This window comes from Pistacia vera, unplaced genomic scaffold (genome assembly GCF_008641045.1).
Source record: "Pistacia vera cultivar Batoury unplaced genomic scaffold, PisVer_v2 Contig208, whole genome shotgun sequence".
NCBI lineage: Eukaryota > Viridiplantae > Streptophyta > Magnoliopsida > Sapindales > Anacardiaceae > Pistacia > Pistacia vera.
The window spans coordinates 641,426-662,551 of record NW_022196011.1 but is presented as its reverse complement, the minus strand read 5'-3'; the positions used below and the strand labels follow the sequence as shown (position 1 = coordinate 662,551).

At 34.0% G+C, this 21,126-nt stretch overlaps 2 protein-coding genes across 3 annotated transcripts in view; one reads left to right on the top strand and one right to left on the bottom strand.

Annotated features, from left to right (window-relative positions):
* Positions 1–20,192, top strand: part of LOC116129150 — a 41,364-nt gene extending 21,172 nt beyond the window's left edge. Inside the window, exons 6-9 of the mRNA XM_031414905.1 lie at positions 18,120–18,560; positions 18,674–19,168; positions 19,457–20,047; positions 20,166–20,192. Coding sequence (XP_031270765.1) covers positions 18,120–18,560; positions 18,674–19,168; positions 19,457–20,047; positions 20,166–20,192 — 1,554 coding nt within the window. The remainder of the gene's footprint in view (positions 1–18,119; positions 18,561–18,673; positions 19,169–19,456; positions 20,048–20,165) is intronic.
* On the bottom strand, positions 1,393–3,614 carry LOC116129102. Of its 2 annotated transcripts, XR_004127852.1 has the most exons (3): positions 3,135–3,614; positions 2,049–2,466; positions 1,393–1,479 (listed from the first exon to the last, which is right to left on the bottom strand). XR_004127852.1 is itself a non-coding variant. In XM_031414855.1 (2 exons), the coding sequence occupies exons 1-2, from the start codon at positions 3,357–3,359 to the stop codon at positions 2,146–2,148; spliced, it is 546 nt and encodes a 181-aa protein (XP_031270715.1). In that variant the 5' UTR covers positions 3,360–3,614; the 3' UTR covers positions 1,860–2,145. The 2 variants fall into 2 exon arrangements, 1 of the variants encoding a protein (XP_031270715.1); XM_031414855.1 differs by lacking the exon at positions 1,393–1,479 and having other exon boundaries at positions 1,860–2,466.
* Positions 20,193–21,126: the final 934 nt, after the last annotated feature.

Sequence of the window (21,126 nt, the reverse complement as noted above, 5' to 3'; positions counted from 1 at the left end):
GTATGATTGAAATTTTCAGGTAAGACTCAAGAGTTTGAAGGCATGTATGAATTGGAAAAAAATATGGGATGATCGTGTCTCTTTGGATTTCTTTTGTAAATTGAACATGTTTGCCGTATTTTCTTGTCAAAAACTTGTAAATGTTTTCCCATTCAATATGCCTTGGATACACCAAAAACTGGAAAATCTGATGATAATGAATTGTGATTCTAAGTGCATGAGAAAAGCTCTTGCATGGTGGAGGAAATTGTTGCCAAGGAGGACGCAGTCCCTAGGCTTGTGTTTTCCAAACTAACCAGTCTGACTATACATGCTACCAAATCTAAAAGGTTTATATGGAGGAACACATACTTCAGAATGGCCAGTTTTAAAAGAGTTGATATTAATAGGATGTGAGAAAGTGGAGATATTAGCTTCACAATTTCAAAGCTTCCCAGAAACTCACCTAAATCAACAACCTCTGTTAAGCATCCAGCACTGAATGGAAGCTGCCAATAACCTGCCAGAAAGCACAATCCTTAATTATCCTAACAGAGCTTCTTCGGATAATAGGACAGCAAAGTCGGTCTTAATTGGATCAATGGATGAAAGATTCACATTTTGTTCATAAACCATAAGATTACAGAAAATATTACAAGTAACTTTATGAATCTCTCAAAAGAATTATAATACTGTTTTGTTCAACATACAAGCATGATACTTAACTATGATTTCCCTTCCACCCATCCCCACCCAACCCACCCCCGAAACAAGTAAGGCATACTGCTACACTGTCAAATAGATGTTCGTTTACGAAAGTGTAAATGAAGAATTAAGAATCTGAATTTATTTATTCAGCCATATCACTGCAGCACTGTTACAGAAAAATGAGACTGTTATCCAGGATTATTCACATTCACTTCAGCCAGCAAATGCTATAAACCAGGGGAAAAAGCTAAACAATCACAAATCTATGAGGGTACAAGCTAGTTCACCAAAAATGGTCATAACAATATTTCATTTACGTAACTCTAGCAATCCAATATGATCAAAAGAAAAGGAAAACCAGTAGCTTAAATTATGTGGTGGTAGAGTATTCATGTAACCCGATGAAGGAAAAAGGTAAAGCACAACTATTAAAGACTTGAAAATTAATAACTAAACAGCTAGCAGAATGATGCTCACAAAAATTAATCACCTGAACAACTTCATCATTACGAGCACCACATTTTGGAGCTTGTTCCCTTGGAAATACATGTATACTAGCACCAGTAGCTCTCCTCATCTCAGAAATGATGTAGCCTCCTCTACCCAACAAATTGACAACCAATCTGCTGTGAGTGTACAAGAAGCCGAGCAACAACAGCATTACCAGGTTCAAATCCAATCTCAGCAATTCTAGAATGCCACACATTACCAGGTTCAAATCCAATCTCAGCAATTCTAGAATGCCACACGCATAACAGCATCCTGAGCAGGAGAGCGTCTCAGCTCGGAATTCTGCAACAGGTGAAACCATACAGAAAAATTAAGGAACACAAAATGATACTTTAGATTCAAAATGAAATATTATTACGTATTTCAATCATTTAAAATTTCAACAGTGATGACATGATTTTATATGAAAAGTTTTTGTTGCTCAAAGAAATCTAAGTTTGGTATAACATCATCTGGACTGCCTACATTGGAAATCTAAGTGTGATATGTTGGATGACAGATTAGATCCACAACTCCCAGTCACACCCACCAAAAATAATCCATAAACCACCAAATGAGAGTACAATAACGTCCTAGCTCCTCAAAAACTAAACCAATGAACAAAGTCATAACTAGAGGACAACAAAGAAACATATCATGCACGAAAGGTTTTGAAGACTTGATTGATGGCTTAATATTCTGACCATGACAAAATTCCCATTAATTTACCAGAAATTCAGCCCAAAGTTCCAAAAGTTTTTGCATTAGTAATCAAACACAAAAAGCTCCCTAGTTAGCAAAAATAAAAGAACATTGCAGCTCTCCACAGAGTACTGAAGGAGTAAAATTCAGAGACTGTTAAGTTCCCATGCCTTCGTGCAGATATCAAAACCACCCTCTCATCTGAATTGGGCACAATATCTGCAATCTTGATTGATGCACCAGTTTCATTTTGAAAAGTCCGAACTATTAATCACCTTTCCCTGTCAAACTGCCAACTTTGTCAAGATGGCACAACAGCTTAAAGACAACATCCTCTTCAAAATACATCCTGTTGTGTGCTCCAAGACTCTCAGGCCCTAGACCAGAAGAATAACCCCTTGAATGAAAACCAGGACCATAACCTCTCTGATGAAATGGCTCCACTGACGTGGGCATAGGATTTCCATGGTGCAGCATCCCTGGAGGTTTTGTTACATTAGTGTTGGCCGCATCTACTCTAGCTCTATCTTGAGCACAACTCGAAACAGACAAAAGTGTTTTCTTTACAGCTGAAAAGCTTCCTGTTATCTGCAAAACCAGATGTCCACATAACTATACTGTAACGGCTAGAATAATAACATTAGGAAATTCGAATACATAGAATTAAGTAACATGACAAATCATGCAAAACATAAAAATGTCAACGCAGCAAGTCCAATTAACGATTCTCTTTTTCCTTGTGAAGTCAATAACTAGCGGACATAAAAATGTCAACGCAGCAAGTCCAATTAACGATTCTCTTTTTCCTTGTGAAGTCAATAACTAGCGGTCATTCTACCATACGAGGAATCAACTAAGTAAAGGATTTATCATCAATTGTTGCTGAGAATCACCTCAAACCCATCCAAACATCCACCTTCTGTCAACATATGGAATTCCTATAAAACCTTCCTCCTAACACATGGCTGAAACTAACAAGTAACAAATTGAAATGTTCATATAACTCCACAAGTTAGGTGAAAACTATAGTTTCTTAGCTTCATTAAATTGCTATCCCTTCATACTCCTCTACCCATTATTCAATCCTATTATCTTTTCACTTCCTAAAACAACCGAAATTTCTCGATTTCTGACAAACCCCAATTTTTTTCCTTTTCAATATTTATTCAAATCCGTGACAAAATTCCTAACGTTTCATGTCCGCTGTAGCCTAAAACAAAGAAGCATTATTAGAACAAAGTTTTAAACCACTTCACCTGAACCAATTCATCAGAACCCGAACCCGGTATTTGATCTTCGGCAAAAACCCTAACTTGAGTACCACCTCCACTCTTACTCTCAATCTTTTCCACAACTTTACCAAACCCTCTTCCAACTATCATCTTACACGTCACTTCTTCCGCTTGTTCATTTTTCTCTCCGGCTTCGCCCTTCACCATTCTCTCATACACTCTCACCAGTGCCCTTTGCTCCGCGTCCATGACTCTTCTTCTTCTTCTTCTACTACTTCTCTGTTAACATTATAATGATCTTTATTGGTTGCGGGGTCTAAAGACTAAAGTTATTACGATTATGCAATCTTCACAAGAAGGGTCGTCAAGTACGCAGATTTTGGCTCCCGTTTTGAGACTGAAGGTGGCTGATGGTGGACTCCGATCTCCCGACTGCGGCGGACCGGACAAGCCGGAACTCGGTTAGGCCAATCTCCATTTGGGCTCTTAAGAATAAGAAAATATTTTAACATTTTTGTTTTGCCGATATTTTGTTAGAAAATGGGTTTTATATAATTTTCTCCTCAGGTTTCTTTGAATAAAATTTCTCTTTTAAGTATATAAAATAACATTAGTGTTTAATTTAATTTTTTACTTCACTAATAGCTAAAAATTAGAGAAATAAAACTGATCATCTTCTTCTCAAATAAATAAAATGATATCCTCAGATAAATATTCTAATTTTAAAAGTTTTATTCATGAATAATTTACATATATTTATAAGTTTTATTGTATTTTTATATAATTCTGTTTATGGGCACTTTCATAGTAAAATTTTTGGCAATTTTGGTGGAATGTATAATTCCCATTTTATTTTAGTTTTAATAGTGATAAATATTAAATACAAATCTAATTAAGTGTAATCAATGAGTATTTCTATGATTGAATTTGGCTTAAGTTTGGTTAAAAAACTTGTGATTGGACTATTGTGAGGGGTGTGAGAGTATGTTGTAACATTTGTTTTTCGTCATACACGAAGGCAATTTGGCCGTACCGCGTATATTATTATAGGCAATTTGGCAGAACCACGTATATTATTGTATTGATTGTGTGCTTGTTCTATTATTAACTTTTCTACATTGCTAATTATTTGTAATCTTAAGGTAGGACATAAATTATTCGAACTTGGGATTCTTGATTAACTTCCGCACACATGTTCTTACACCAAAAGTCTTTTTTCCCAGGAGGCCACAATAGAGCTCAAGAGAATACTCTGTCTGCACCAACTTTGTTTCTTAATTCCTACAAAAACCTATATTGTCCACCACATATATGAATATTGACCACATCATTACAACACAATAAGGATGTGCCAGAATGTAAATTATCTGGTAATCAAGAAACATATGGAAAATCAAACAACAGCTTCATTCTATACAAGCATTTAAAATACAGTAAGCACTTGAATCATAACAAAGGATAAACAGATTGCAGATAACAAATGATGAATTCAATCAACGAGCTTAGGTTGATTGGGATCACATTAAAGAGTAAGGATAGGATTTTCTTGTTCTCGCTAATTTGTTACTCATTGTCTACCAAATATATTGACTCTTTAATTTGATGAAATAATTATACATTGTCATAATTAAGCTGAAAAGTCATCAATTCCTTTTTTTCATGAATCTTTTTGATAAATTTATATTATTTTGTGTATAAAATTGTATTTATTGGGATGCTTTCTTTGACTATACATAATATTAAAAAATAACTTTACATGATTCTAACCAACTTATTCAAAGGGAATAATATATATTGTGGATACAAGCATAAGATGAATATTGAAAACTAGCATATCAGAATCAAATCAACAAAGAAATCTATAAATATTCTTATCATATTGTTTCTGCTATGCGTACTTGGTTCCACATTCACCTAAAAAGTGAACTGTGAGAAAAAAGGAACAAAATCTTCATATTATAAGAATCTAAAAACAAAGCATATATACCTCCTTGCTTTCTCTTCTCCGTTTATAAAGCAGAAAGCAGAAAGCATATATACCTCCTCCTTTCTCTTCTCCGTTTATAAAGTAGAAAACATATATACCTCCTCCCTTTCTATTTTCCACTTATAAAGCAGAAAGCATATATACCTCCTCCCTTTCTCTTTTCCGTTTGTTTTGACGCTTAATATCTTTTACATGCAAGAAGTGAGATTTGATTTAAAGAATTATGTAAGTGTAGTAGGCACATACAATATCTGATTTAAAGAATTTAAAGGAACATTTAGAAGTGTAACTCAACAAAAGGGTTAGTTTAATTCTTCAAATTAAGATGATGTTCAGTCTCACTCTCACATATTCAACCCAGAATTCAAGGGCTTCTCTTGCTAAAAAATATATAAAATACCATGTCAATGAAAGCATCTTTCAGTTTAGAACCAAAGTTATAACAAAAGAAATAAGAATTGTCATGTAAAACTCGTTGATACAGCATTATAACAACAATATGACCCAAACTTATGCAGTGCAAAAACAAACTCCTACACCAAAAGTCCTTTTTCCCAGGAGGCCACAACAGAGCTCAAGAAAACAGTCTGTCTGCACCAACTCTGTTTCTAAATTCCTACAAAAATCTATGTTGTCCACCACATATACAAATATTGACCACATCATAACACCACAATCTCTCCATTCTTGGCACATGGCATTCTCCTTGCAGTACATATATTTGTAACTCGACACATGGCCTACCGAAAAGGCAGCACTATGAAAATCCCAAATTAGTACACAAGCCATTAACCTTGAAGTTTAACTAGGCGTCACTCATGAACAAATTGCAGATGACAAAGTATGAACTCAATCAACAAGCTTAGGTTGATTGAGATCACATTAAAGAGGAAGGACATGCATGATTGGTTCTTTAAATTTTGCTTTGTGGTTCTTCGTCTATTAGGGCTCCAAGGAAGTGTGGCCATCTCATACAAAATGTTAAAAAATAAGAATTCTGGTGATACTTTACATGATCATAACCAACTTCCTCAAAGGGAATAATATATATATTGTGGATACAAGCATAAGATAAAGTTTTGGAGTATAAGAATTATTAAAGTTTTGGTCTTCCTTTCCTTCCTTGGAAGCAACCATATCCCTTTACAGATAATTCTTGGAGTTTGTTTACAGAAAGCATATATACCTCCTCCGTTTCTCTTTTCCTTCTATAAAGCAGAAAGCATATATACCTCCTTCTTTTCTGTTTTTCGTTTATTTTGGCACTTAATATCTTTTACTGCTCCTCCTCTCCTGAGACTCACATAATTCATCTCTAACAACCAAGTCATCCATTTCTCACACCAAAACAATCCAAAAACTCTTAATTCTTCAAAAGATATTGAGTCCATTCCTCCTTAACTGGTACACTACTATTTCTTCACTCCGAATTTTATTTATTATTTTCTTTTATAAGTTGACGAGGCTCTTCTCTTATGCTTGCAAATTTTGTTTTTCTGTTTATAGTATTAATTAAAGATTACCATATTGTTTATTAATATTAATTTCTCATCTGCACATAATAATCATAAATCATTGCCATCGGAGATATCAAATTTCTGGTAGTGCATATAATTTCCAATACAACAAAACCAAAAACATTAGCAAACATCCCAGAGATTTGCATATAGCCCATGGAATGATTATAAATTATTTTCAGCTTGAAATTGATAGAAAGAAAAATAGTAGTAGAGGAGGTCACAAAAGAGCTCAAGAGAACACTCCATGTGCACCAACTCTACAAAAACCTATGATGTCCACCACATATACAAAGAAAGCCTCACTCATGAACGATTGCAAATAAAAAAGGATGAACTCAATGAACTCAATCAACAAGCTTAGGTTGACTGAGATCACAGTAATGTAAGGACATGATTATAACCAACTTATTCAAAGGGAATAATATATATTGTGGTTATAAGCATAAGATAAATATTGAAAACCAGTATTTCAGAATCAAATTAACTATGAAATCTGTCAATATTCTGATCATATTGTTTCTGCTATGTTCACTGATATTGTCTTCGTATTTAGTTTGGTTCCTCATTCACCTAAAAAGTGAACTGTGAAATCAAGAAACAAAAACTTCATCTTATAAGAATCTAAAAACAGAGCAAACAATTTTCGTATTGTTTTTTAAACTTGAGACTTGATTCTTTGATTAAATTTTTTACTTCAGTTTATTCATTGAATCTACTTTACTTTTTATTTCATCAATTGGTAGTTGTTTTCATACACAATTATTGCTCTCTCTCTCTCTCTCTCTAAACTATTTTGTCCATTTCTATTACTAAAGTTTTGGTCTTCCTTGCTGTTGTTGAATCATACACATTGCTTCTTCTTGGTTGTTTCTTCATGTGTTGGTGATTACTCTTTAAGACTCAACTTGATCTTCCTGCGTTTTCATGGAGCAAAGAATGAGTTGTTCATCTTATTATAACAAAGAATGAGTTGTAAGATTGTTAGAATTATGCGTTTGCAAAATGTTTTTCCAGTGATGTAAACATATATATCCTCTTTTGCTTTCAAGAATTCAAAGAAGTGTAAACAATAACAGTGAGTTTTTATATTTCCTACAATCAAAACAGAGCTTCTCTATTTCCATTCCCCTGTTTTCTGTCAAACTTTCATTTAACTTTCATCAGGTAAGAGGAATTTTGGTTTTCAAACGGATTTTTCTACTTTCTGTGTTGTTATATAATGGCTTTTTAAATTTTAAGTATATAATTATACTATCAAACTCATTGTGTTAAAGTAATCCTGCATTAGCTGAAAAGTTACTCGACCGTTGAATCCTCATAAACAACAATTCTCCAAAATCCATTCCTACGAGGCATTTTTGTCTTTATCAGTCTATCATTGCCGGCCAACCTGTATCAATCTTTGTTGCTTATTATTGCTTACAAAGAAGAGAAACAAACATTGAATCGACTCCATGAATACTTTGCTCTTACTCTCAGATTAAGCCATTAAGCTGCACTTGTTTTAAACTTCATTTCCCTTTAAATATTTTGTTTTAATCTATACTCTGTTACTTCAGTTCACTTCTTCTGCTTTACTCCTGCTTTTACTTTCAATTCCGTGTCATTTAATTAGAGTTATATTCATTTCCCATAAATTTACTTTAAAAAAAAAAAAAAAAAAAAAAAAAAAAAAAAAAAAAAAAAGATACTGTCCAGCACCATTCTCAACTTCTTTGATTCTGATAGCAGATATCTGTTGGGTTGAAGCCAAGATTCTGTTTACGGAGCTTTCCTTGTAAGTATTTTGCTTATTAACTCTGTTTCTTTATATCCAGTAGTATTCATAAATATGTGGCTTACTATAAGATTATTAGCAGTTGTTAGTGGGTGTACCAAAATTAGTGTTGCTGCCTCTTTCACTGGCTAGAAACAAGATTAATTAGTCAATTCAACTGTTGCATAGTTATCTATCCCACTTAAGTTTAAGTACAATCCATTGGACTTATACAAACCCGGAAAATCTATCACATGGATCAATAATGGGATTCAATTCCAGAGATGATTTTGTTATAGAACACCAGATTTATATAAATTAACCTTTGATTTCACTTTTATTAAGAAGAGTATTGGAATCTCTAAATATGTAATTAATTAAAGATTACTCTATTGTTTATTAATATTAATTTCTTATCTGCTCATAATAATCATAATAATACTCTGTTATAATCTTTTTCTTTAATTCTTTCAAGATTATTAATTTTTGTCATTTCATTAGCTTTGCTTTAATTCTTCTATCCACAACTTTCAATTCTCTGTCATTTAATAAAAAAAACAAAGAGTGTATCCATCATCATTCTCAACTTTTGCTTATTAACTCTGTTTGCTGAAAGACAGATTCTGTTTATTAACTCTGTTTCTTTTTCTCTGTTTCCTATCAACCGTTCCAAGTATTCATAAATATCTCACAAGAAATAGGCAATGGCTCAAGAAATAGTTGTGGCTGCTGCCTCTGAAATTGCATCACAGGCCACATCAGATATATATGGTTTGCTTAAACAGCAGATCTCTTATGTGTTCAAGTACCAGAATTACATCAACGACCTCAAGAAACAAGTTCAAGAGCTCAGAAATAAAAGACAAATGGTGCAGAAACCTGTAGAGTCTGCTGAGAGACAAGGGGAAGAGATTTATGAACTTGTTACAACATGGCTGAGTGACGTGCATAAGTTCACTGAAGATGTAGCAAAATCTATCCTTGAGGATGAAGATAAAGCAAACAAGGGCGGCTGTTTTAAATTGGCGTCATGTCCTAATTTTACTCAACGTTACAGGCTTGGCAAAAAAGCAATGAAGGCCACAATGGATGGTGCGGATCTCTTGGGGAAAGGAAACTTTAGTCATGTTTCCTACCGTCCTACTCTACAGAGGACAGAATCCATGTATGTTAGAGGCTACGAGGCCTTTGATTCTAGAATGCAAGTTTTGCAGGAAATTATGGACACGTTGAAGGATGTTAATGTTAACATGATTGGGGTGTATGGGATGGGAGGTGTGGGCAAAACCACGCTAGTAAAAAAAGTAGCTTCACTGGCCAAGGAAAACAAGTTATTTGATGCAGTGGCCGTGGCTGAGGTGACACAAACCCCAGACCGCAAAAAAATTCAAGAAAAAATTGCTTTTGATTTAGGCCTAGAACTTAGGCAGGAGGGTGAATACGAGAGAGTTGGTCTACTACATAACAGGATAAAGAAGGAGGAGAATTTACTTGTAATATTAGATGATATTTGGACAAAACTTGACTTTGATGCCATTGGAATTCCTTTCGGAGATGCTGGGAGAGAAAGAAATGATGACAAGACCAGGCGATGCACAATATTATTAACTTCTAGAAAACGAGACGTATTATCCAAGGATATAAACACTCAGAAGAATATCCATGTTCCTCCTTTATCTGATGAAGACGCATGGAATTTGTTTGTGAAGATTGTGGGTGATTTGGCAGAAAAATCTGACTTCCAACCTATAGCAACTGAGATTGTAAAAAAATGTGCAGGTTTGCCAGTGGCAATTTCAGCAATTGCAAATGCACTAAGAAATGAGAGTCTTTATACTTGGAAAGATGCTCTGTCTCAGCTCAAAAAGTCTAACCCAAGATGCACTCCAGGTATGGAGGATACTTTGTACTCTACCATAGAACTGAGTTACAATTTTTTGAAAAATGAGGAAGCACAATCACTATTTCTACTTTGTGGTCTACATGCTGAAAGTACTCATATTTTTATTGGTGACTTACTGAAATATGCTATTGGTTGGGGCTTGTTTCAAAATGTGGATACATTGGAAGAAGGACGGAATAGATTGCATTCGTTATTAGATCATCTCAAAGCTTCATGTTTGTTGTTGGAGGGTGACAGTAACGATGAAGTTAAAATGCATAACATCATTCATGCTGTTGCTGTATCTATTGCTTCCTCAAAGTTTATGTTTAATATTCAAAATGCCACTAGTCTGGAGAAGAAAATATCCAAAAAATCAACCGCTATATCTTTGGTTTATACAGATATTTCTTATGAGCTTCCTAGAAGGTTGGACTGTCCGGAACTCATGTTCTTTTGTCTAGTCAGTAGAAACAGATCTCTTCAAATCCCAGATGTCTTTTTTGAAGGGATGAAAGAAATCAAAGTTTTAGATTTGACTGGAATACATTTCTTGTCATTACCTCCAACTCTTCGTTGCCTAAAGAACATTCGAACATTGTGTTTGGATAGCTGCATGCTAGGAGATATAGCAATAATTGGAGAGCTAAATACATTGGAGATTCTTAGCTTTGTGGACTCTGACATAGAACAGTTGCCCAGTGAGATTGGACAGTTGACGCACTTAAAGTTATTAGATTTGAGCTATTGTTTAAAGCTTAAAGTAATTGCTCCAAATGTCATTTCAAGCTTGTCACGGTTAGAAGAACTATATATGGGCAATAACTTTGTTCAATGGGAGGCTGATGGAGCCAGTAGTCAAGGACGAAGAAGGAATGCTAGTCTTGGTGAGTTGAAGCGGTTGTCTAACCTAAGAGCTTTACATCTTCACATTCCGGATGGCCGGGTTATGCCACAAGACATGTTCTTTAAGAAGTTGAATAGTTATAAAATACTTATAGGAGACAAATGGAACTGGTCCTATAAATATGACATTTCAACTTCAAGAACGTTAAAACTCAAGATCAATGCTAATAATTATCTAGGGCAAGGGGTTCGAACTTTGTTGAAGAGAGTTGAAGATCTGTACCTGGATGAAATGAATGGTGTAAGAAATGTTCTTTATGAACTACATGAGGATGGTTTTCCACATTTAAAGCGTCTGCTTGTACAAGATGGTCTTGAGCTTTTGTATATTGTTAACTCATTTTCTGGCAAACTTGCGTTTCCCTAGTTGGAGTCCTTGGTCCTTCGTTATTTGATTAATTTGGAGAAGATATGTCATGGCTAATTCAATGTTGTGTCTTTCAGCAAATTAAGGATACTGAAAATAGAAAAATGTGATAGATTGTAGTATCTCTTTGCATCCTTCGTGTCAAAAAACCTTACTCAGCTACAAGAAATGGAAGTGATTGATTGTAAGAACCTATAAGAGATTTTTGGTGAAGAAAGTAAAGACTATGGTGATGAAATTGAAACAGATGATATGATTGAGTTCAATCAATTGTGTTCTCTAACACTACAACTTCTACCACATTTCATAAAGATTGGTTTTGACTTGAGGGTATGTTTTGTATTTTTCATCTTTTATTTTTTTTTGATTTAAAAATGAGTTTTCTTATTAGTTTATAAGTTATTTTTATTTACAAGGTTTTTTTCTACAGGTTGTCTTTCCAAGATTGGAGAATTTGAAATTGTGCTCAATTAATATTGAGAATACTTGGCTTGATCAACCTTTGGCAATGTCTTCTTATAGTCAATGCTTAAAAAGCTTAACCGTGGAGGAGTGTAATGGCTTGAAATTTTTGTTTTCATCCTCCATGGTCAAAAGTCTTAACCAACTCCATAAACTTGTGATAGGCAACTGTAAGTCAATGGAAGTAATAATTGACTCAAAAAAGGAAGAAGGAGAAGAAAGGATAATTGATATGAGTTTTCCGAAACTATTCTACCTGAAGCTTGAAGTTCTGCCAAAACTTGTGACTTTTGGCATCGGGAATTCAATCGAATTCCCGTCTTTAAATGAACTTCATATTGATGGTTGCTCTAATTTGAAGACATTCTTCTGCAAATCTTTTTATCCAGGCACGGTGAGAGAAGAACCTAAAGAAGAGTTGAACTTGGAGAACTACTTTATTGATATAAACCCTCTTTTTGATGAAAAGGTGATTTATCTTTATACTAAAAAATTATGTTGCCTATTGCTTTCAAAACGTTTTTTCGATTTTGAGAGCAAATCAACCTTACATAATATTTGGACATCTTTCTCATCGTAAGATTGTGGGTGTTTTATACAAAAATATTGACATCATGGATTGTTTGCTACAGGTTGCTTTCCCAAGCTTGGAGGTGATGGTACTATTACACTTGGATAACTTGCAATTGATATGGAACAGCCAACAACTCCATGTGGAATCCTTTTGCAAACTAAAAAAAGTGAGAGTCAAATTCTGTGAAAAGTTAAAGACTATTGTTCCATCTAATTCGCACGGACTTCTCACCTTTCACAATCTGAAAGAGCTAACCGTGGAAAATTGTTGGAGTATGAGAAGTGTCTTTCCGGTTACTATAGCTACTGGTCTCGTGCAACTTAATGACCTTTGTTTAGTCTCCTGTGGGTTGGAGAAAATTGTTTCTGAGAAGGAAGTTAACGGGGCCCCTAGATTTTTTTTTCCACAATTAACAAACTTCCGCCTCTATAATTTACCAGAACTCAAATGTTTCTACCCAGGGTTCCATACAATAGAGTGGCCAATCCTAAAATTTGTGGCTGTGTATGGTTGCAAGAAGATAAAAATATATGCTTCAGAATTTCCTAGCTTCCAAAGGAAAGATGATGGGGAAAGCCAACCTGCCATTTTTNGATCAATGCTAATAATTATCTAGGGCAAGGGGTTCGAACTTTGTTGAAGAGAGTTGAAGATCTGTACCTGGATGAAATGAATGGTGTAAGAAATGTTCTTTATGAACTACATGAGGATGGTTTTCCACATTTAAAGCGTCTGCTTGTACAAGATGGTCTTGAGCTTTTGTATATTGTTAACTCATTTTCTGGCAAACTTGCGTTTCCCCAGTTGGAGTCCTTGGTCCTTCGTAATTTGATTAATTTGGAGAAGATAAGTCACGGCAAACTCAATGTGGGGTCTTTCAGCAAATTAAGGATACTGAAAATAGAAAAATGTGATAGATTGGAGTATCTCTTTGCATCCTTCGTGACAAAAAACCTTACTCAGCTACAAGAAATGGAAGTGATTGATTGTAAGAACCTAAAAGAGATTTTTGGTGAAGAAAGTAAAGACCATGGTGATGAAATTGAAACAGATGATATGATTGAGTTCAATCAATTGTGTTCTCTAACACTACAACGTCTACCACAATTCATAAAGATTGGTTTTGACCTGAGGGTATGTTTTGTATTTTTCATCTTTTATTTTATTTTGATGTAAAAAGGAGTTTTCTTATTAGTCTATAAGTTATATTTACAAACAAGGTTTATTTCCACAGGTCGTCTTTCCAAGATTGGAGAACTTGAAATTGTGCTCAATTAATATTGAGAATACATGGCTTGATCAACCTTTGGCAATGTCTTCTTATAGTCAATGCTTAAAAAGCTTAACCGTGGAGGAGTGTAATGGCTTGAAATTTTTGTTTACATCTTCTATGGTCAAAAGTCTTAACCAACTCCATAAACTTGTGATAGGCAATTGTAAGTCAATGGAAGTAATAATCGACTCAAAAGGGGAAGAAGGAGAAGAAAGGATAATTGATATGAGCTTTCCTAAACTATTCTACTTGAAACTTGAAGTTCTGCCAAAACTTGTGACTTTTGGCATCGGGAATTCAATCGAATTCCCGTCTTTAAATGAAATTCATATTGATGATTGCTCTAATTTGAAGACATTCTTCTGCAAATCTTTTTATCCAGGCACTGTGAGAGAAGAACCTGAAGAAGAACTGAACTTGGAGAACTACTTTATTGATATAAACCCTCTTTTTGATGAAAAGGTGATTTATCTTTGTACTAAAAAATTATGTTGCTTATTACTTTCAAAACGTTTTTCTCGATTTTGAGAGCAGATCAACCTTACACAATATTTGGAAATCTTTCTCATCGTAAGATTACAGGTCTTTTATACAAAAATATTGACATCATGGATTGTTCGCTGCAGGTTGTTTTTCCAAGCTTGGAGGTGATGGTACTATTACACTTGGATAACTTGCAATTGATATGGCATAACCAACAACTCCATGTGGAATCCTTTTGCAAACTAAAAGAAGTGAGAGTCAAATTCTGTGAAAAGTTAAAGACTATTGTTCCATCTAATTCTCACGGACTTCTCACCTTTCACAATCTAGAGAGATTGATTGTTGAGAATTGTTGGAGTATGAAAAGTCTCTTTCCAGTTACTATAGCTACTAGTCTTGTGCAACTTAATGACCTTTGCTTAGTCTCCTGTGGGTTGGAGAAAATCGTTTCTGAGGAGGAAGTTAACGGGGCCCCTAGATTTTTGTTTCCACAATTAACAAACTTTAGTCTCGAAAATTTACCAGAACTCAAATGTTTCTACCCAGGGTTCCATACAATAGAGTGCCCGATGCTAAAACTTGTGGCTGTGTATGGGTGCAAGAAGATAAAAATATATGCTTCAGAATTTCCTAGCTTCCAAAAGAAAGACGATGGGAAAAGCCAACCTGCCATTTTTCTGTTAGAAAAGGTATGATTTCAANACCCAAGGCTCCATACAATAGAGTGGCCGATGCTAAATGGTTTGGCTGTGTATGGTTGCAAGAAGATAAAAATATATGCTTCAGAATTTCCTAGCTTCCAAAGGAAAGATGATGGGGAAAGCCAACCTGCCATTTTTCTGTTAGAAAAGGTATTATGATTTCAGTTTCTTCCATACTCACTAAAAAATACAACATGTTTAAGATTATTCAAATTAATTTGATCATCGCTTATTCTGATTATGTATGTGCACAAATACTGTGGGATTGCCAATTTTCCATTTAGGTAGTATAACATAAATACCTTTATTTGGTTTTGCACTTTTTAGTATGATACAGTACCCCAAATGAAAATTAAGAGTTAAACTAAGCGTCAGTCAACTTTAGTTTCCAATTCATAAGGACATTAATGTTTCTGTTGCAAATGAAAATAAACTAAGAATCACTTTTTCTTTTGCTTGGTCATGATAAATTTGTTTTTCTCTTTAACTCCATCAAGTTGATGTATAACAATCAGTTGAATGTTTCAATTGTGAGATATTATTCATTTTGTTGATTAAAAATTGTTGTTCATTTATGTAATTCTTGTTTAAAGTACATATTGATGTTGTAAGATTTTATTTATTTATTTATTTATTAGAAATATATAATAACATAATCAACCAGAGAAATTTTATTGGTAATATCCATCCTGCATTGAAATTTGGCTCATGAAAGTAGACAAGACCTTTTGCCTTGTACGTTTCCATTTACATTATTTCCAACTTAAAAATCTGGTTATATATGGTTCTACTTGCATATAATTAGATGTACTACTAATTAATGATATTGACTGCTTCTTTAGCGTATAACTTGTGACACGTGTACCATATATATGAAAAAATTGATGCATTTTTCTGTGTATACCGATGAACTTGTAGATGAGTGAACGCCAACACCTACTTATTTGTTTACTCATTAATTTTCAGGTCATACCGAATTTGAAGGAATTGGGTTTAGATGCACATGACTTCATATTGACATTCCTCCATAGTGATCTAGCTGAGACCTTTGGCAAACTTAAACGACTTGTGCTGTGTTACTTTGATGATGAATTTGTTGCTTCTCTGTCCTGTTTCCTTCAAAGGTTAAATTGTTTGGAATCACTTTGTTTTAGTCTTAATAGTTCCAAAGTGCTATTCCCCTATGAACAAGAACATATATGGAAACAAGATTTACGAGGGGACACATTTCTTCAAAATCTTCAAACTCTACAAGTAGATAGATGCCATTGTTTGAAAATTTTGATGCCATCCGCAATGTCTTTCAAAAATCTTACAACTCTGGAAGCTTGGAGTTGCGATGGACTAGTCAACGTATTTGCATGCACAGCAGCCAAAGCTCTTGTCAATCTCACAACAATGAAAATAAGAGATTGCAAGTTAGTGACAGAGGTAATAACCAATGAGGGAGACAGAGAAGAGGAGGTTGTTTTTGGCCAATTGAAAGTTTTGGAGCTTTACTGTTTATCAAGCCTCACATTCTTCTGCTCAACCAATTATTCCTTCAAATTCCCTTGTTTGGAGCAAGTTATTGTGAGTCAATGCCCAAAATTAAAGATCTTCTCCCAGGGAGTCTTAAACACACCTTTACTAAAGAGAGTACAATTGACGAGAGAGGATGACCCAGCATATTTTTGGAAGGAGGACCTCAACTCCACTATCCAACAAATGTTTAAACACATGGTACTCACTTATTCACAAAATTTTTCTATTTCCCTTTCCTGTCATCACTATCAATAAATCTTATATATTCATGGATATATGGTGATGATTTTAACTCAGTACTTTTTTTTTTCTTATTATATATTCAAGTATTGCCTATTTTCTTTGCTTCTTGTCTAGTAAGGAGCAGCCCTAGATTACAAATCATTCCATAGTATTTAGTCATGTCTAAGTTTTGGGTGGTTTATTAATGAACGCACTAATTAAAACTATAAAAATTCAAAAGTTTTGTCACATTTATGTACTAATAGAAATACGTTTTTTTTTTTTTAGTTAAATCTTTTTGTTCAAAGATATGTTGATATACTCCTTTTTCTTTTATACTTTTAATGACATTAACAAAATTCTTAAACTACACGTTGAAGACCATCCACATAAAAGGTTTTATATTAGTAATTTGGGGAAGAAATATTTCTTACAGGAATGTGAAAATTGTTGATTAGGAGTTAAAACATCATTATCAATCTTCAATGAATTATTATTCTTAAGCTTTACTGCTTTAGGTACTTGTTTATGTTTTGGCCCCTCAAAAATAAAAATCCCAATAGTACAATGTTTTAATTAATCCAAAATTTTGGGTTTCACAGGTTGGTTTCCGTGACTTTGAACATTTGACACTCTCTCAATTCCCGAACATGAAAGAAAAAATATGGAATGGTCAAATACCAATCGACTTATTTTGGAATGTAAAGTCATTAGTGGTGGATAAGTTTTCAGATATGTCAAGTGCTATTCCATCCAATGTGTTATGCCACTTCAAAAATCTGGAAATGTTGGATGTAAGAAGTTGTGAGTCATTAGAACAAGTATTTGATTTGGAAAGGCTAAATGCTAATGGACTTGCATTGGAGGAAAATCGTCAAGAAATTTTGGGCTCAAAGAAATTGAAATCATTGAAAATTGACAATTGCAACAGCTTGAGATATGTATTTACACCATCTATACTGTTGTGTCTTGATCAACTCCAAGAGATAGAAGTGAAAAATTGTGCTTTGCTAGAAGAAATCATCAAAAAGGAAGTGCAAAAGGATGCAGTGAGTGATAAAATTGTAATCCCTCAATTAAACACTGTTAGGCTTGAGTCATTGCCTAACTTGACAAGCTTCTATTTGGGAAGCGATATTTTGGAATGTCCTCCCTTGGAAACAATTATCATCAAGGACTGTGAGAAGACACATATAAAAGAGTTTAGTATCCATCTTGCATCTCTTTTCACTATAAAGGTAAGTCTGTTTCAATTCTTTTTACATGATGATGAGTTTTATCAAAGAAATTTACATATTTTATAAACAAAATGAAGTTTTTGTTTCTAAAACAAACATTTTATATGCATGTAGGTTGTATTACCCAGCTTGGAAGCATTTTCTTGCTTCCAAAATTTAACAATATTGGTCATCGATGGCTTTGATCATTTAAAATATTTATTCCCATCTTCAATGGTCAAAAGTATTTTCAGACTGAAGGAGCTTCAGATATCTAACAGTAAGTTCATGGTAAGAATAATAGATGAAGATGAAGAGAGATCAAGTACGATGCTGTTTCCTAAATTATACGAGCTGAAGCTTAGAGATCTTCCAAAACTCACAACATTCAGCAACTCCACTTCAAATTTTGTTGTAATGCCATCCTTATTCAGATTGTGGATTGACAATTGCCCTGGTGTTCAAACATTCATCTCCAGTTCTATATTTGGTGACATGACATTATCAAGCAAAGAACATGAAGAAACGAATGCAAAAGAGAACTTTACTCAAATGCATTCTCTTTTCGATAAAAAGGTGATACTAAATCTTTTGTTATCAATTTTTTTTCTTTCCTATGTTTTTATCTAGATTCAACTAAATATATGTTCTTATTTGACATCATATCTAATTTACTTTGAAATCTTCAGGTAAGATTCCCTAGTTTGGAGAGATTGCAAATTAGTTATGCTGATGAGTTGGTTAAAATATGGGACGATCAGATCTCTTTGGATTCCTTCTGCAAATTAAATCGTGTGTTTGTACGATTTTGTAAAAGACTTGTAAGTGTTTTTCCATCTAACATGTTTGGGAGTCACCAGAAACTAGAGACGTTGATAGTAGAAAATTGTGATTCAGTTGAAGAGATATTTGAAGTGCTTGAGGAAAGGTCTAGTGAGGTGGAGGAAATTGTTGACAAGAAGGAAGCAGTCCCTACGTTTGTGTTCTCTAACTTTGCCTTGCTATCTCTACAGATGCTACCGAGTCTCAAAAGTTTATACCCAAAAGTACATATTTCTGAATGGCCAATTTTAGAAGTGATGAAGGTATATGGATGTGATAACGTGGAGATATTTGCTTCAGAATTTTTGAGCATCCAAGGGACTTATGGAGAAAATCAACAACCACTGTTCTTGGTTTGCAAGGTATGAGCCCCGATACTCAAATAAATCATGTCAACAACTCAAGTAAAGACATTCTAACGATTTTCCTAATTTTATTTCATCTCTTAAAAGATAATGTTATTAGCAATGCATGAATTTTACTTGAAATGTATAGTATTATTTGTAATTGAAGAAATTTTTCTTATTGGAAAATTGTGCCATCATTATCATTATCGATATCGATAAAAGTAAGTCCCTATATATCTCTATTATACTAATTATCCCTTCTTTTTGGTTTCATCACTTTTTTGTGATTGTCTGATTTCCCAGGATGCATTCCCTAGGTTGGAAGAACTGGAGTTATGTGAAATGCCCAGGTTGTTGCATCTATGGAGAGGAAATTCTCAGCCTAGCAATGCTTGTCAAAATCTGAAGACTTTGAGAGTATCTGGATGTGGCAGTTTAGAAAATTCATGGTCATCATCAGTGTCTTTCCAGAATTTGGAGACTTTGCAAGTTTCAAAGTGTGATGGATTGAGATATTTACTGACCCCTTTAAAAGCTAAAACTCTGGATCAACTTACAAGAATGAATGTATCTGATTGCAAAATGATGGGGGAAATTATAACACGTATGGGAGATGAAGTACTGCAAGATCCAATTGTTTTCAACAGATTAAACTATTTGGAACTGGACTGTTTGTCCAGCCTTAAAAGCTTTTGTTGTGGGGATTATACTCTTGAATTCCCATCCTTGAAAAAAGTAATTGTCAGACAATGCTTGAAGATGGAGACTTTTTGTCATGGAGTCATAAGCACACCAGAGCTAGAAAGACTACAGTGGACAGGAGGAGAGGATGAAGTAGAAGAATGTTGGGAAGGCAACCTTAATTCCACCGTACAACATTGGTTGAAAAATATGGTATATTATTGACTTACAAAAATACCTCATGCACTTCTAAAGTTTGATGAATTGAATTGGTTGAATTCATGTTTTCTTTTATTTTCTTAATTCAATGAGATATGCTTTGTGATTACAGAATGTGCAGAGCTCCAAAGAAGATTGAGGTCATTCCTTTTAATAGTTTGTGATGCATCACGGCTCCATTTCCTCCAGGTGAAGAGGGAATTTTTTTCTAGCAACTTAATATTATTTTCATGTTTGGTTGAAGGTGGAGCGACTTCTGTTTACACATTTGCCATGTCGTTGTTCTTGTTGGATTTGTTTTATGTATTCCAATTTCTCCAAGTTGCCAAACACTTTGGGCAAACAAGACGGTACAATATGCAGTTTGTTAATTTCTATGTTCTTGTGCTTTATTGAATCTTCTTTCCAAAACATTTACAAAAGTGGTTGTTTATTTCTTTAAATTTGTCGAGTCTATTAAATTACCATTTTGAGTACATAATAAAAGGATAAAGAAGAGGGAATTCGAAGCTTTATATTAAAAGCCTAGGTTTTCAATAAAAGCTTAAAACATAGATGTGACGAAATGGATATGATCTGATACAAAAGACCTTCTAATTGGGACTCCAAATATTTCCCATCTCCATTCTTAAGTAAAGGTTTCTATCCTCTTGGAGAGACCTCTCTGAGTATCCTCCATTCCATATTCATCTAAACACTCAACTCTAAAATCAAGAAACACAAGCAAAAATGTAACGAAAAAGCTTCAAGTAAAAACAGAGCAAGAACTTGTATCAACTTATTAAGATGGCAATTACAAAAATCAAATTGATGTTTAATCTCATATTCAACCCAAAGTTCGTGCTTCTCTTGCTCCATAGAAAATACAAATTAATATGTGAATGACGACATCTTTGAGTTTGGAACCAAAATTATAATGAAAAAAATGAGATTCCGAAGTAAACTCATTGATACACCATTATAACAACAATCTCAAGTTACTTATGCAGTGCAAAAAAATGCTTTTAAAACTCTATTGTTAAATCTTCTTAATGATGATGTTAGACATTAGTATATGAAGTACAGTGTTTTCA

Coding starts and splice junctions, on each gene's coding strand:
- LOC116129102 (XM_031414855.1), bottom strand. CDS start 3,359: ATGGACGCGGAGCAAAGGGCACTGGTGAGAGTGTATGAGAGAATGGTG. Junction 2,467..3,134: donor GTTCTGATGAATTGGTTCAG/GTGAAGTGGTTT, acceptor CTGGTTTTGCAG/ATAACAGGAAGCTTTTCAGC.